At 35.6% G+C, this 17,820-nt stretch overlaps 1 protein-coding gene across 2 annotated transcripts in view; it reads left to right on the forward strand.

Moving 5' to 3' along the window:
• Positions 1 to 17,820, forward strand: part of LOC127538159 (chromatin remodeling regulator CECR2) — a 136,412-nt gene that overhangs the window by 101,958 nt on the left and 16,634 nt on the right. For both annotated transcript variants that reach the window (XM_051961754.1, XM_051961755.1), the window contains exons 6-9: positions 1,473 to 1,519; positions 2,415 to 2,584; positions 6,571 to 6,654; positions 13,075 to 13,228. In XM_051961754.1, coding sequence (XP_051817714.1) covers positions 1,473 to 1,519; positions 2,415 to 2,584; positions 6,571 to 6,654; positions 13,075 to 13,228 — 455 coding nt within the window. The remainder of the gene's footprint in view (positions 1 to 1,472; positions 1,520 to 2,414; positions 2,585 to 6,570; positions 6,655 to 13,074; positions 13,229 to 17,820) is intronic.

Below are 17,820 nucleotides of genomic sequence, written 5' to 3' on the forward strand. Positions count from 1 at the left end.
AAGTTGGACCAGACTCTTGTTGGTTTAGAATTTGGTTTGGGGAGTCTTTTTTTTCAGGTTCTAGGGCAAGGCTGGAAACTTGCCTTCCTTCTGATGCTATTAACCCCTCGAGGCAATGCTCTTGCTGGTAATCCACTGTTCCCTGACTTGGGTAACTACCTGAGAACAAAGGGCCCTATAGCCATTTGATTGGGGGTGGAGGTGGGGGAGGAGTTTCCTGTCTGAGGATTTTTGTTTTCCTATCTAGTTCTGATAATGTCAGAGTTTTCATTCTTATCCCAGATTCATAAGTTTAAACAACTTTGTATCCCACAATTTCTGAGAGATATCACAGGATAACTTGCGCTTTAATCTGTTGTTGTTCAGTGACTTCTGACTCTTTGCAACCCTGGGGATCCTGGCAGACCAACTTTGGCTGTGGGATTTCTTGGGTCGCTATTTCCTTCTTTGGTGGATTGCTCTGGGGGGCCCCCACAGCTAGTGAATGTCTTGAGACTTCATTTGAACTCAGGTCTTGATTTCAATCCTCGCTGCTTTCCTCTAGCTGTTACCTGTCTCCACAACTCCTAGAGGGAAAAGTTCCATGTATTCTGAAGTGCAGTTTCACAGTTCTCATCTTCCCCACATATTGCATCAATTACGGATATCTTCTGAAAGCTACTTTAGATTTAATGGGCCCATATTCCTTTCTTTACTTTTAGGGGGAAATAAGAATTATTAAATTTCCTTATTAGTATATGTGTTATAATGATCATGTTTCTTTTTCATTCAGTGAAACTTTATAATTATAACATATAACAAAACTTAATCAAAAACCTTATTAAAATTCCCTCACAACCTTTTATTTTTCAACTACAAGAGTATATACTTTTTGAGCAGAGAGCTTGGTATTTTTGATGCATAATATTAACAAAAATTCTTACCTTTTGTCTTCAAAGAATAAGATTTTAAAAATCATATTCTCTTTTATAGAGTCAGGGACAGGTGAGAAGGCTAATTGCACATAATGCTTCGTGGATTTACACCACCCTCTACTGGCAGATTCTTTCAGAACTTTAAATACCAAAAGCTAGAAGAGAAAGTTCTTAGGTATATTGTAAGGGTTTGTGTATGGCATTGGAGTGCTGAGGGAAAAGGCCTTATCCCAAATGATGGAGAATTCTCTAGTTCTATTTAAACTATTGCTAGTCCACTTGTAACAAGTTCGGATTAATTACTTCCTAGGAAAGAAGGGAAATTGTATTACCTGCTTTGGGATTGTCACCACATTTCCACCATTACATTTCACCTGGATGTCAACTTTTTTGTGTGTCAAGGAGTATTGGTTTTGTACACATATGGAATCCTATTAGGATGTTCATTGCTTATAAACCCCAGTCATTTGAGTAAGATCATCGTATTATATTTCTACCACAGCAATGTTGAATGACTTAAATGAATATTCTTTGTTTCCCTGTTTTTTTTTTTTTCAGTGAGAAACAAGAAGAAAACTCAACTTTAGCACCACAGACAAGAAATGGTAACTTTTGCTGGGGACTGGAATGGGAAAGGGTCATGGAATTATTTATTTTAATGCTATATCTCTTTTCCATCCCTAACCTCCACTACCTTCTTCCTGTACTCTGTGAGGAGCCAAACTGCCTTCTTACTGTTCTTGTCACAGCACACTACATTTCCCCTCTCATCTTTGCCTGGGCTATCTGTGATACCTAAAATGCATTTTCTCCTCATCTCCAAGTCTTCAAATCTCTACTCAGTCAACCCTTTCTATACTAAGCCTTTTTAAATTCCCCTCAGTCCCTAGGGTTTCCTCCCGGAAAATGATAAAACACACACCCACACACACACACACACACACACACACACCATTATCTCTCCTGATAGAATATAAATTCTTTGGGTCAGGAAATGTGAATTTTTTGTTTGTTTGCCATTTCCCCCAGCCTATAACAACAAGAAAGAATTAATCTCTGCTTTTGATTGATTCTGAATCATATATCTCTGTGCTTTCTGACCTTTGAATAGAAGAAAAGAGATTATTGACTTGTGATGGTAAAAGTGCATGAGAATGTAAAAACAATGAACTTGTGTCAACCCAGGAGTTCCATATGATTAGGAAAATAGATGTAGATCGCAATTTAAGCTGTTTCATAACTTAAATCTATTTAAAAATCAAGCTGTACTTTCTTTGAGCATAATCAGTCTTATGAACATCAGTATTTTTCCCACCACCATATCTTGAGAAGGGTAGATATTAAAGAGGAATAGTTTCAGGAATTGAATTCTTCTTTCCTGCAATAGCAGGAAAACTTGGTAGATGGTAGATTAGGTATAATAAATGGTGAAGATAAAATTTACACTAGCATAATGGTGTTAAACCTAGTATAATAAATGCTAACCCTTTTTGGTTCTAGGGTCCCAAGGACCGGGGCATGGAACATGGTGGCTTCTGTGTCAAACAGAAGAAGAGTGGAAGCAGGTGACAGAGAGCTTCAGAGAGAGGACATCATTAAGAGAGCGTCAGCTATACAAGCTCTTGAGTGAAGACTTCCTGCCAGAGATTTGTAATATGATTGCTCAGAAGGTAAATAAATACGCTTGTAGCAAGGGCTAATTCTTTGAGGTGATAAAAACCAGATGCTTAAGGTATTTCTTGATAAGAATAAATATTTCTTGTTATCATGGGATCGAATTGATCTTAATATTTTACTCAAATTGGTTTTTGTAGCAAAAAGAAAAATTGAAGAGTTGTAGAATTAATTTGGGAGCATAAAAGTTTTATTCACTATTGCCACAGTGTCCCTAAGGAAGTGTAAACTTTAAATTTATCAGCATACATTTTATTTGGTTTGGGTTTTTGCTTTTTGGAGAGATTGCTGCTTAAGTCTTTGAAAATAAAATAGAAAGGAGAAAATTCTCCAGACAGATCATTAAAAATAGTCAGAAACTAGGTTTAACACAGAAAGTAGTATAGTTGTGAATGTGCTTAGTAATTGTATACATGTCATTCAAAGGAAGTAGTTGCCAGTAGAAATGATAATGGTATATAGCATTGAGTCAAGAAGCTATGAACCTGTGTGGCAATCTAGGAATAAGGAAGAGGTATATAGCAGAAAATATTTTGGTAATAATAATAAGAACACAGAAAAAAAAAAAGTATTAACTGCTTCAAAGCAATTCTGGAGTAAGTCTTACCAGATAAACGGATGATCAGCTCCAAGTATATGTAGTCATACTGAGATACTCTCTCCTCTCCAGCCATCTCCTGGAATTCCTGTTTTGCTAAAACATGAAGTTCATTTCAGCCTTCAAAAGGTGTAGAGGAAGCAAAATGTTAACTATGTACATTTCAGATAGTTTTTTTAAAGAATTTAGAAAAAGTAATCATCACCCACACCATCATGTCAGAATAACAGTTACCTTTTGTTAGATTAAGTGAAGTGTTGACTAAAGGGTTGCTGTAAATGTAATAAATGTAGATTTCAGCTAGGTATTACATAAGTCTTGAATTATTTTTAACTTGAATAGTAGTGTTCAAAGAGTATTTATTTATGGATAGATGCTTGATGAAAAGAGTGGCAGGTGTATACTGTGAAGAAGTTAACTTTGAATGGGATATGAAAGAGTTTTCCTCAGTTTTAAAGCATAATCAAGAGCACATGGCCCATGATGGGGAAAAGTAGCCACAAAGAGTAGAAGATACAGAAAGGCAAATGTCTACTCTATATAAACAATATTTGGAGTTGTTTGAAAATAAAGATACTGAGTTCAGATACCTTTTTAAACAAACAATGCCATCAGCATTGTGGTTTGATTCCTACTTTTCTAAAGGAACAATGGTATATATTAAAGTTTTATTTTCTGCTCGGAGAATAGCCTCTGATACAGTCACTGTGTGACCTCAATCCTGTCACTTACCTCTTACCACCTAGGCCAAACCCAAAGCTCTAGGTCTGGACAGAGGGAATTCTCTCACCAGCACTTCCCCGTACCAGTTAAATCACAGGTCCACAACAATGAAAAAGGAGCAAGGGGTGTCCCTGATCAGAATCTTGCAGGTTGGCTTTAAATATGGTACTAGGATTTACAGATGCAAATCACTGTAAAATGACCTTTCTGTAATTTTGTATAGGCTATCTGAAAAGGTACACTTTCTGAACAGTCTCACCATAGAACCATGAGCCTATCTTCTGTGAAAAGAAGCTGTGGTCTGCATGTATTTGTGTCTCTTCCAAGCGAGCCCTCCTAGAGGCTGTTTCCCTCCCTTCTGGCAGACCCCTGAGCTTTAGCTCTCTACGGGCAGTATCCATCCCATCCGCCGTGGTCAGCTGTCCACCTATGGGCTCATTTCTTCAAATACCAGTTTTTGCCCAGTGCCTCTTCTTTGCATGTTGACTTTAACTTTCCTTTTTTTTTTTTTTTTTTTCTTAGTAATTGTGGCAGGCTATTCTTTGCAAGCTGTAGAGAACCACTGGAAGAATGTATTTTAATGATGATTTTTTGTTTTAGGGAGAAGCTTGCGGTCACTGTATATTATCTGAATGTTATCTGCCCACTTTTCCTTCTGTTTATCAGCAACATCTGTCCAAAATGTAGTTATTGATGATTAGTCCTTTAGGTTTTCCATCCAACCATCCATCACAGCCTGGACAGTAAATATTATTCCATCCACTTGTCTTTTTGTTGGGATGGTTAGAGTAGGCTTTCTTGGTTTGATTTTCTATCTCATTTAAGAGGTCCTGAAGTATTCCAAGGTTTGCTGCAGGCAGCATAATGTTATTCACAAACAAAAACATCTAAAGGGCCTCACCGTCCATGGGGAATCCCTTTTGCATTTCAGCTCTGTACTGGATATTCTCTATGACAAATACCATTTTAAAGATGTCTCCCTGTATTCTTTTCCTTGCTTGATGTTAGCAGAATTTAAGAACTATATGTAAATTTTAAGTAGGACCACACAAACCACATGTAATTACATCCTTTATGATAAAGTGTCTTTCTGGTTCCCCATTATAACATGAAAAAGGACTGCAAGCTTTGGCGGGTACTCTTAAGCCTAATAAATTTAGGTTTAGCCTGTGGACCTATTAGCTGCCTGCCAGGGACCATCTTACTTAACATTAACCACAGAGGATTAAATTTAGGCCTTAGAAAGTCTCAAAGATTATTTCTTAAGCTACAGAGAAGCTGCTGCCATCTCTGTAGAACTTGGCCCATAGCAACAAAAATTCTCTTGTATCATGATTTCTTCAGCAGTTCAGGAGGTAATGGAATGCCTTTAGACCCTTGCGCAGAAGGATTTCTTTAGGGAGGTTTTCAAAGGTGCCTTAGATGAATAATTGATAAGAAATGGATCTGTCGTTTTCTGTTTTGCTGACTTCTTACTACATAGATAACAGAGAGACTAGCATCTCTCTAAAGGCATTAGAACTGGAAAGTAATATGGGCCATTTATCAGATGCAATCAGTTTTGCTCGACTTCTGTGAGAACATATTTTGTTAGGAATACATAGAGAAGAATCTTTTGTCAAAAAGCACAGGAACTTAAAAAAAAGAGAACTCAAACAGTGAAAGAATGAGAATAAAAGGATTAGAAGGACCTGCTGGAGATGCCATTTAGTCATTTCCTCTTCTATAGCCATTTCCTCTTCTAACCCAGTAATGCAAGTCATATCTGTTTTTAATTGACATTTTAAAAGATTGAACAATAGGAGTGAATAAAGTAATGTTAATGTTTTGAGCAAGATGAATAATTTGATAATTCCAAAAGAGGAGTTCTAGCCAATTAAACTTAGAATAGCTAGATTGCAATCATCAGATCTAGTCTTAGTCCCTACTCCATGCTGTTGTTCCTTACCTTACCCCTCTCTGATGCTTCCTGTGTTTTTGTGCTAATAAAACCCAACAGAGTTGTTGTTAGCAAGGCCTTGAGTAGATCTATTTGGGAGCCAAGTTAATGGCAGGATGCCCTAAAGAAAGCTTTGACAGTATATTAAGAAGCATAAAATTAATTTCTGCCTGAAATTTACGTACCCAGTAATATAAATTAGCTTCATTTTCAACTAATAAGCCCCAGAATATTTAGACTAAAATTGCAATAGTACTCAAAACTACTTTTTTTATGAGTAATATCTCAACCTTTCCCCATTGCTTCCATCTGCTTCCAGGCTTTGGGTATCTGCTCTCTCATCTTACTAATGGTTCCACAAGAGAATTACCTAATTCTGTGTTTCCCAACTGTTCCTAATTCCCCAATTTCAGAGCCACTCCCTTCATCTTGATACATCCCGGTTTTTGCTTCTGCTCATTTTTAAACAAAACACAGCATGAGATTAAACAGTTAATAGTTACTTCAATAGTAATTCCTGTTAATTGATAGATAACTGCTTTTTGAGACATTAGTGGTCTCGAGTTGTGCTCAATGATCCAGTCCTTGTGACTTTTACCTTACTTACTTTTATGAGAAGACCAAAGAGGTTGTCAAGGGTACCTAAAGGTACTCAGTAGTACTAATCACAAAGATTTCCTTGATTTTTCTTTTATTTTTTTCTTCTTTACTTTGAATTTTAGGAAAAGCGTCTACACCGGACAGAGGCGGAATTACATTCTAGATGTACGTCTGATCACCTGCCCATCAAATCCCTTAAGCACGAGGTGAGTGTGAAAAAATAAGAGGTAAAGGAGTTATCCAGATTAAAGTTTATTTTTCATAAGATATTCTAAAATTGAATTCTGTGTTTGCTCTCTCAGACAACTTAGAAATCTTTTAATTTGTTACTCTGTCTACATCTTCTTGTCTTCTCTGTATCCTTACTCCAATCTCCACCTTATCACTCAGGTTGTGAAAGCCTAATTTATCTATTATTTACCACAAGCACTTCTCTTTTTGAATAACATCCAGTACTGTGTTCAATACATTCTATGCACCTTTCCCCTTATTTTTCCTTTTGACTTGCCCATGCCTGGATTCAGCCTCTCTTCTTTCCTGGTTTGCTAAGAAGTTTTCCTTCTTAATTGTTTACTTCCCAACTGTTCTGAAGTTGAATTGATCTAGACTAACTGAATGTGTTATTCTCCACATTTTGTTTAATCATTCATTTAATTTAAATCTTATTAAAAGCGTTCATTGGATATTTGCTAAGTGGAAGCAATAAGAAAAAATCAGGTCCAGGAAAGGAGTTTTAATCCAGTCTTTCTTCCAGTAGCAAGTTAATTAAAATCTTATTGCTACATTTCTATTTTGGTCTTTGAGACAAAAATTGGAATGATGATTATAGAGATGTTATGTTAACTAAAGCACAGTGATTATTTATGATTTCCCTAGGTATCACTTTTCGTATCTGTAGAATTAGATATCTGGACCAGATAACCAATATCCCTTTTAGCTTTTGGATTCTAGAATACTGTAAACAAACTTGTTTTTCACCTTAGTGGAGACTTGATTTATTTTTTGTTTTTGTTTTGTTTTTTTTTAACTGCTTGTATAAATAAGAACTTTCAGGTAATTAAGAAAAGCAATTATAATTTATCTCAGAATTGGCAATTCTGTAAGGAATTCATATCCATGTTGCATGTCTCTTATTCCCTCTGGTAGATTTTAATTATAGAATGACCTTTACCAAGTGGGATCTAGCTTTTCTTCTTGGTAAGTTTTCCTTCTTGGGATCATATCCCTATCTTTTTACTGCAACTTCTGTAGTGAACACCCCCTTAAAACTAAGGCCTTTTCTCTTCATTTGATTCAATCTTTGTTGGAGTCCTCAGGGCAACAATTTGTTGTTAAATTGCATAGCCAGGTTCTTGTCCCATATGTTCTGGTCTCATGTGGTAGAGGTAAATTCATCATTACTTTAAAGAATTTTTTTAACACTTGGATCTGTACAAGGGATTCCGAGTGAAGAAAGAGCAGCTGGTCAAGAATATACATAGTCTTCAATAACATAGAAAATAAACCTTGAGAAATATCAAAACCCTGGTCAAATATAATGGTAATTCCTAGAATTCCTTTCCTTCCATTCCTACCAACCATTCTGCTTTTTGTTCATCAGTAAGCTTTTCAGGGAATTGTTTTAGATGCTTTGTGGCATCAAAACAGTGAGCCAGTATTGTATTTTTTTTTAAGTTTTATAAACTTAAACCATTAGGAAAAATTTTAAATTTAAATGTTTTGCATCTATGTGTGAATATAGTTTTGTGTAATAATCCATAAGTAAAAGAAATCCTTTTTTTGTTACACCTTTCTAGGTCTTTTCTGCACCTTTTTGAGCTAGTTTTTTGTCGTTGCCTTTTAAACATTTTTTGTCATTGTGTAAATAGTTCTTCATATCCTGAATTTAGCTTTATAGATTTCCTTGAATGTCATTATTCTTTTGCAATGTTTTTTTTTCCCTCCTCTGACATTAATGCAAACCATGATGTTTTTCAAAATGTTCTATATACATCTCTCATTTGATCTTCCCAGCAATACTTGTGATGATGATTTTTTTTAGTTTTAGATGAGTTACTTGGATGAAAATTTGAAGAGCCAGAAGTTGCTGAGAAGATTTCTTATAGGGAAGAGAAATGAGTTCCAAGGCTATATTTTAGTTGTTGAAAATCCTTAACATAGAGCTTAAGAGTAAGGCTTTTTTATCCTGCACTGGTCACCCAGGAGGTCCAATTCTATTGCTTCAAGGCTTCTCTTAATTGCTACTTATGGGGAAGATAGCTGCGGTGTGAATCCTCCTAGGATTCTGGGATCCTCAGTGAAGATTGTTAGTTCAGAAGACTCTGGATATTGCTGTTGCCAAGGAGTTAGACATGGCAGCTTGGTCTCTCGTGGATTGGCAGAAAGTAGAAGGGGCCAAATAGGGTCTGATAGCAGGAGGTGGAAGAAAGGAGGCGCTGATTAAATCAGAGATTCTACTTCAGTCTGGAGGGGATTTCAGACAGGTGGTTTAGATTAGATCCTCATTAAAATCCTCATTGGTAGCAGCACTCTTGTTAGAAAAGGGGAGGCTGAAGACATGGTCAACAAAAAAGGTGACATAGAGAAAATGAGCTGATTAGAGAGAGACAAAAGGTCCTAAACTGAGTATGGCTAAACAACAAGCAACCGTTTATTAGGTTCCTACTCTATGCAAGGCAATATGTCTGGTGGTCAAGATTTGAAAAGCTCCTTGCCCTCAAGAGTTTACTTTCTATGGAGAGATCCAATATTTTCATAGAAAAATAAATATACATTCATTTGAAGGAAAAAGAATGCCAAGGACTAGGGCATCCAGGTAAGGATTCTTATATAGTCTGAACCTAAAGTAGGAAAAAAGCAAAGAATGAAATGCATTTCAGGAATAGGGGCCATCCAGTACAAACCCATGAAAGAAAAGGAAGAAATGGCAAATAAGCTAATTTGACTTGGGCCCTAGTGAGTAAAAAGAGGAATAATGCAAAATAAATCTGAGAGGGGTGAAAATCTGGCTGTAAATACCAGTTGGGGAGTTTGTATTTTTTTTCTATTTATAAGCATTTTTGCCTAGAGCATGGTGTCAGATCACTGCTTAAGGAAGATTATTTCTGCAGCAGTAGTGAGGTATTTTAGTTTAAAAAGAGGAAAATTTCTCTTTTTTTAAGGATCAGTTTAGATGTGATAATGGTTTCTGGGACTATAGGCATTGTGGAGTAATAGCTAGGAATAGGACTTCTTAAATTTTTTCCTTATACTACCTGGTTATATGGTCATATAACATTGGTATACAAATCAAATATTTACAGATAATAAATTGTAATTTTTTGACCCCATAGAGGCTCACAACCTTAGTTTAAGAAGCTTTGAACTAGAGTGGTGAATGTGGATTCAGGAAGACCTACTTTTGAGCACTACTTCTGACATTAACTTTGTGTCACCCTCTCTGCACCTCCTTTTTCTCATCTGTAAGGTGAGGAGCTTGGCTTAGTGGTCCTTTCTAGCTCTAGAGTAGGGATCCTATAACTTCAGCTGAAGATGATCTCAAATTTTCAGTCTCTTGATTACTTCTTGGCTCTCCTTGCTATATTCCTTCTTTGTATTTTAGAATTTGGAGGTGGATGCCACCTTAAAAATTAGCTAGTTTACACATTCTTTAGCATTTCCCAACTTATGAATCCCCTCTTCAAAATAATCTTTTTAAATGCATAAAATGACATATGGAGAATTATAAAGGAAACTACATTGAATTAAGTTTTCAAAATATTTTTTAAAACAATTCACTGCCCCACTATTAAAAACCTCTGATCAGTCCAGTCTCTATCTTAAAGGAAATGACTTGTGGAAGATCATAGAGCTAATACAGCAATTGGATTTGCTGCCTTTGACCCCATAGAGACATAATTGGTAGTCACATAGAGCTTGGAAGGCCTTAGGAAGCCATTTGCCTTCCAAGATCTTGAGGCAGTTCTCTAAGGCTATTGGCTACAGAGATTACTTCCTGCACTGGTACAATGAATTTTCTCATCTAAAAGGTATTTTTTTTCTCCATGAAATAACATACTATATAACCTCTGGCTTTTAATGACTCTTTTACATCTTATCATCTCTTATGAGTCTTTTAAGTTCCCATAGAGCAAAGAATCTCATCCTTGTATCTACAACTGGATTTAGCAAGTTTTACTTAATGTTTGTTAAATGTCTGTATAAAATTGCCCCAACATCATAATTAAGCTTCATGTAACTGGAAACACTATTGCTTCAGCTTTTGGACTATTGATTATTTATGTCATTATTCTCGTGGTATTCATTCCACCATCACCATCAATGTTTCACCCAAGGTGACATTTTCAACAAAACTATTATTGATATTAGATTGTGCCTGGGGACAGCATTTTTAGATGACAAGGCAAATTATTCTTCCCTTCCTCTTCTTCCCCTTCCATAATTGAATAATTTTCTAAAATATTCTGAATAAATTAAAACTGTCATAGCATTTCTTTGAATATAGTAATATCCTATGAATACTGAGGCAATCTTCCTTAGAGCACTCCAAAAGTAGAATATTTTAGGGTTAATAATTTTTTCCATCTCTGGGCATTTTTATGCGGAGTTTTCATGGCCACTTATCAAGGAAGTTATAATTGGGAACCTGTTTGGCCTCCAAAACAAAACCCATTCAGGACCATAGGATTAGGGTCTTAAACTTCTGTGCTAAAAATAATCATGATAAAAGATTAATGGGCTTTGCAGATTCCTGGGATGAGTAAACTCTCTTCTTTCTTTTCAAGGACCAAGGAGTCTTTTTCTCTTAGTAACCAGAGTTCATCAGGCTTAGATAATCCACAAGTAGTTTTTAAGCACTTCCTATGTGCCAGATACTGTGGAAGTCAGTTAGACCTGGAGGGAGGCCTTGGATAGAACAGGAGACATGATAAGTAGGTACTGGTAGTACTCAGATGGTAGTTATATTGGAGCAGCCGGAGGGCACAGCGGATGGAGCACCGGCCAGAAGTCAGAAGGACCTGAGTTCAAATTTGACCTCAGACCCTGAACAGTTCCTGGCTGTGTGACCCCAGGCAAATCATTTAGCCCCACTTGTCTTAGCAAATTAAAAAAAGGTAATTGTATACTGGCCATTAAGGCATGAGTTCAGGCAGAATATCAGTGGTAAACTTAGGGGTTTACCCTTTCTCAAAGCAGGCAGGACATAGAGGTATGGGGACCAGATCCAGGAATAGGGTTGGAGACTTCTCTTTCCTGAAGAATCCTGGAAGGTCTGGAGCTTGGAAGAGTCTCGTCTGTGGGCTGGTATATAGTGCCAAAGGCCCCGAGCAGGGTGATGTGGGTTCCTCAGGGATAAATGGACATGGGACAATGTCAGTTGAAATAAACGGCCTAGAAATTCTTTTGGAAGAACGTTGGAGAGAAAAGGTTGGGAATGGATCTTGATTCTACCGCTGAACAAGCCTGAGCAGATATGTTAGCAAATATCCAAATCTGATAGGAACAAACTGTAGCTGCAGAGACAAATTTTTTGTATTGTCTTTATAAGACTATATATATATATATATATATATATATATATATATATATATTCCCAGATGAATGACTAGTTTTATTTTTCAGGCAATACTGTAATCCTCTTATCTTTGTGTTTAGCATTTTTCTTTTCTCTTTCTGATTATTTTCAAAAAGCTAACTTTGAACATTTCTTTCTCCAATGATTATAGGTACAAATTAGTGCTATTACCAGGATCATACCAGTGTTTTGCTTTTATTTTTTAATTCATCTCTAGTTTTACCCTCACCGTCATTTCTAATATGTCCTTTTTTCCTACATTCCCCAATCATCACTTTTATCAGAGAATAAAAAATAAAAAGGAAACAAAATTTAAGGAGCTCATCAACTGAAATTTGACAGTATATTCCATCTTCCTCCCCCATAAGCCCCCAACTCTTTAGGAAAGGGAGAGAGGTAACATTTTCTCATCTTTGCTTAGGCAGCAGAGTTGGTCATTATCATTTCCCCCCATAATTATTCATAAAGGAAGAGAAAATACAACAGCAGCTGCTTTGGAAAATCCCTATGCACTTGTGTACTCTTTTTCTCACACTTTTCCTTCACCTTTTGAATCTAGAAACTCCAAAGTCGTGTTTATAATGTCTTTCTTAATGGCTGGGGACCCAGAAAGGACACTAAAAGAGTACAAGAATACAAGTATCAAGGTCACACAGATTAATGAAAGGAAGTCTGTGCTTTCTTAAGTAACTGAACCAATCACCCAGCCATTTTTCCCCCAATTTTTTTTTTTGCCTTAAAACATCAGAACTAGAAGCTTTTCTTATCGTAGCATTTTCTGTGTTCATATTCCATCACTTAAATTCCATGATTCTTTCATTCTTTTCTCAGGAGTGATTCATTAATTCTTTTCCTAATGTCCTAATTTTCCTTTTATTCATAATTTTATTTAGGCTTACTTAGTTTTAAATTGGTGCACAAATAGTAATAACTTAAAGCATATATTTACACTTAGTTCTCTAGCTCTGTATATTGCCGTCCCCTAAATGCATCAGCTAATACAGTGTTCTTCCAGCATGATAAGATTTTACACTTGTCTGGTTTCTCCCAGGAGACCCCAGTGCTCAGCAGAATAGAGAAGCAGAGGCGCAAGGAGGAGGACGAGGAACGCCAAATCCTTTTAGCCGTGCAAAAGAAAGAACAAGAACAGATGCTCAAGGAGGAGAGGAAACGGGAATTGGAAGAAAAGGTCAAAGCGGTAGAAGGTAGATGTGCTTCCTACATGAATAAAAATAAATTCAGCAAAAGACATGGCTAATCTCCTCTGTGGTACCAGATCTATGTGTACATGTGAAACCTTGCCTTGCCCCCTGGTCTTTTCGGTGCTTTTCTTCCTCGATGATTGTTCTCTTGGTTCTCACATCTGGCTAGTGTCCTCCTTATACAAGTCCTTTCCCAAGCAGAGCAATCTCTCACTTTGCTTTTCATAATATGCTGCATTCTACTTTATCTGTGTTGCTTGGATATAGCTTGAGGAGCTGTGCAATTACACAGTAATGTGATGAGAAAAATGAGCATTTTTATGACATTTATTTGAGAGACAATGTGTGTAACATGTCAGCTAAGACATTTGTAGTCAGGAAAATCTTGGTTCAGAACCCATAGGCAAACAACTTCTCTATTTCTCAGGTAACTTTTTAGAACTGCAAGTTGCAGGCTGAAGGCTGATCTACATTGAGTTTTGAAATGATTGAATATATTCCCTTCCATTTTTTTCTCTAGTTCAGCTGTAAAGTGCAGGGATATTTTTCTGGCCTATCCTGCCAGATTGAATAGAACAATAGTCTCTGAACTTTTTTTTAATTGTGCATTCTTTTTATTAGTTTTTGTTTTTTAATGAACATTTACCCCAAATAGGTATTTTTAAATTGTGTAGAAAATACAGACAAGGATGAGCTAGAGGTCAAATAAACATTACATAATACTTATTTTAGTGATAGAAAAAAATCTTTATATTTTTAATTAAAATGTTTCTTTGGAGGGAAGATTTTGGTTTAACATTTTGATATGTGTGTTTAAACGTCCAATTCTCTAAGTTCAATATTTTCTGATGCATAGTTTTAATATCTATTAGAGCTATATATCCTCACAAAGATACATAGGTGATTCATATGGAAGGAAGTACATTAATAGTTGAACACAGCAAATTATCAGTTTCACCAAATTTTTTTTCAAGTTGATAAAAGTCTTTATATTTAAAAATAAAGCATGTTAGGAAGACTGAATGAAGGAATCCTAAGCAAGATTTAATGCTCCCAATGCAGTTCTACCAATTATGCCAGGATTTTTATTTTAATGGATCTTTACTGGTATCAGTCATCCTGTTCTTGAAAATCAAAACACATTGCACTTTTATATTTTTTAATAAATGGATTTAGAGCTTTGAATTTCTTTGCTTAGGTGATTTTTATTAAACAGGATAGAAAATTCTGTTTTCAAGTTTTTTAGTATGCAAACAGAAAAGCTTCATAAGTGAAAGAAAGGCTTAATAAGTGGTAACAAGCTTAATTTTTAAATGAGTTGCTTTTCATGACTTCATTTTATTATTAGTTAATGTCCCATGATATAATACTATACACTAAAGATGAAGTTCATTGTTCTTTTTTTAATTAAACCTTTTTATATTTCAAAACATGTTACATGGATAATTCTGCAACATTAACTCTTGCAAAACTTTGTGTTCCAGTCCCCCCACCCCCCCCCCCCCCACCCCTTAGATGGTAAGTAGTCCAATATATGTTAAACATGGTAGAACTATGTTAAATCCAAATATATGCATACATATTTATGCAGTTACCTTGATATACAAGAAAAATCAAAATCGGAAAGAAAAGAAAATGCAAGCAAACAAGAGTGAAAATGCTATATTGTGAACCACACTCAGTTCCCCACAGTCCTTTCTCTGGGTGCAGATGGTTTTCTTCACTACGAGATCATTGGAACTGGTCTGAATCATCTCATTTTTAAGAGAGCCACGTCCATCAGAATTGATCATTGTGGAATCTTGTTGTTACCATGTACAATGATCTTCTGGCTCTGCTCATGTCACTCAGCATCAGTTCATGTAATTCTCTCCAAGCCTCTCTGAAATCATCTTGCTGATTGTTGCTTATTAAAACAATAATATTCCATAACATTTATATGAGGTTCATTATTAATAGTGGTAAATGTAAATTCATATTTTTAAAAATATTCTTGATAAATGTAATCTTTTTAGCCTAACTTGTCAGATTTGATTAGATTGTTATTATTTATACCTCATTAAATGACTCTAAGTTTTGTACTGAGGAAAGAAGAGATACTTCTATATTCCTGTGATTAAGTCAATCACTTGTCTGTTTTGTGAGCATTAGTTTCATTTAAACTAGGTATCATTCATAAATCCACTTAATTTGGTATATGTAAATCACAGCAAGTTTACTTATGATAAAACATTTTAAAATTTAAAATTGGATTTTCAAATCAACATATTAAAATGTTAAGTCAATTTTTTCCTCCAAAAGAGAAGCATATTCAATCACACTGCATTTTTTGAGGGGGGGTTGGGGAGGAGGTTAACTTTTTTTTTTTTTAAATTCCTTAATTATAACTTTTTATTGACAGAATCCATGCCTGGGTAATCTTTTACAACATTATCCCTTGCACTCACTTCTGTTCCGACTTTTCCCCTCCTTCCTTTCACTCCCTCCCCCAGATGGCAAGCACACACTGTATTTTAATAAGAGCAAAGAATTTCTCTCCTCCACCACAAAAATAATTAAATAATTTTTTCTTTTTTTTTTTTATGAGCATTTACTTCACCAAAATGAACAAGTAGATAAGGATGTCATTATCAACCTCTTCCATGTTGTGTCACTTCTACAGTTCCTCAGGGTCTCTCTCATCCACAGGATGTGATACAAGACCTATTTGAATTGATATGCATCCCCAAATGAGATTGCCACGTGTCATTCCATTTACGTGCACACATGTACACACACATATTGATAAAGTTTAATTTCTTTCTTAATTTTCTTATTTGGAGACCACAACACTCAAGAAATATTCTAAATCCAAATTATGTCCATGTAGTAATTGAATATGTCTTAAACACCACCATAGTGACTGTGCTTATTCTGTCATTTCTCTTCAGAATATGTTGATAAGCTTTGATTATTAAACCTTGACTGATAAAACTTGCGGGGAGGGGTTATACAAGTTGTGTGTTTTGTCTGATTAACTAAAGCAAATCTGCTATTCATTGTATTGTTAATCTGAGTGCATGTGTGAGAACTGAGTATTTTAATCCATTTCCCCTTCTATGGAGACATAGACATGAGCCAAAGATAAAGAAATCTCAGCATCATCTGCAATATTTTCATCTACCACGATGAGAAAGGAGATAAACTGTAAAAGTTTATTGTTTGATTTTTTTCAGAACATGAAGACTCAATTGGTATTTTAAAATACTTTACTCTTTTAATTGTAAATTTTGCCCATTTTTTCAAATCCTCCATTTCAATCATTAATCATGGAATACTAATATGCAGAATAGGAGAGAATGTTAGGATTTTATCTCTTTATATGAGAAAAGTAAATTTGAATGCAGACTTTTAACACTTCTTGAAAAAAATTTCATCTCTGTAGAGAATGTTTGGCAGCCTAATTTGCATACAAATTCTTGATCAAATATTTTTAGCTTCTCAAGGTCAGTTAATCTTCTTAATTATATCTGACATTTTAAGCATCATGTTAATTTTTTTTTAGAGCAGTTGTTTCCAAGATTGAATTTGGTCCATGGGTTAAAGCCAGGGCTGGTTTGTGAGACATTTTTCCTTATTCTCTTATTGCTCCTCAGCATATCTGAGAGGAAGTAGAACTATTTTACAGATGAAGAATGTCAAAGTGGTTTTTCTCATTGCAGAGCTAATGTTTTTCCAAGTTACATATACATACTTTTAATATAGAAATTGTTGTTCTATTTCCTGAAGGTTCTTTGAGAGATTAGGAAAATTGCATGAAGGAGTCTAAAAGTCTATGTAGATAAAGGATTACTGCTTATAACCAATGTATCACTATCTAGGTGAGGTAAGGGGGAGATAGATTAATGACTGGCCCTTCTAACTTTTCATCACATCTTCTGTATTGACATGGGTTGTGCACAGACACGCTAGGAATCCATACTAGAAGGGGAGAAGGGAGAAGGTCTTGATTCACCCCCGAGCCCTCTGCCAGTTACGTTCTCAGTTCTGGATAGAGCCATTGCCAGCACTTTTACCATGACTTGAGGGAGCAAAGCAGGGCATGGAGCTCAGTGCAAAGAAAGTAGAAGATAAAGGAGAGGACAGAGCAGTTGGTACAACCTTTGCCTCCCCAGCTCACTCTGTATTTGTATATCTCCAATGCACTTACGTGTAATTGTACCCTGTGAACACATGTCCCTGACATCTAAGACAGTGTTTTTGTGACACAATAAGTTTTTAGTGTCTCATGAATTGTAAAGGGAGAGAATTTAGAAATCTAAAGGTGTTTTAAAAGATATGAATTGATTTCATGTGTATTTGGAGAAAATATATAAGTCAATTCACTTAACAGATGTAGCACCCTGCTGCTATAAGTGTAGAAATCTACACGTTTGTATGACATTGTGCATGATTTTGTCAGTGAGAAAAGTGGAGAATAAATGGTTATTATCAAGGCAAAGAGACCATTCATTTCTCTCTCTTTTTTCTTTTTCTTCTTAACTTAAACTTTAGGATTAGTAGGAATAAGAGGAAAGAGTCCTTTTAATTTTTATTTACCCAAAAGCTAAATGTCT

Source organism: Antechinus flavipes, chromosome 5, assembly GCF_016432865.1.
Source record: "Antechinus flavipes isolate AdamAnt ecotype Samford, QLD, Australia chromosome 5, AdamAnt_v2, whole genome shotgun sequence".
Taxonomy (NCBI): domain Eukaryota; kingdom Metazoa; phylum Chordata; class Mammalia; order Dasyuromorphia; family Dasyuridae; genus Antechinus; species Antechinus flavipes.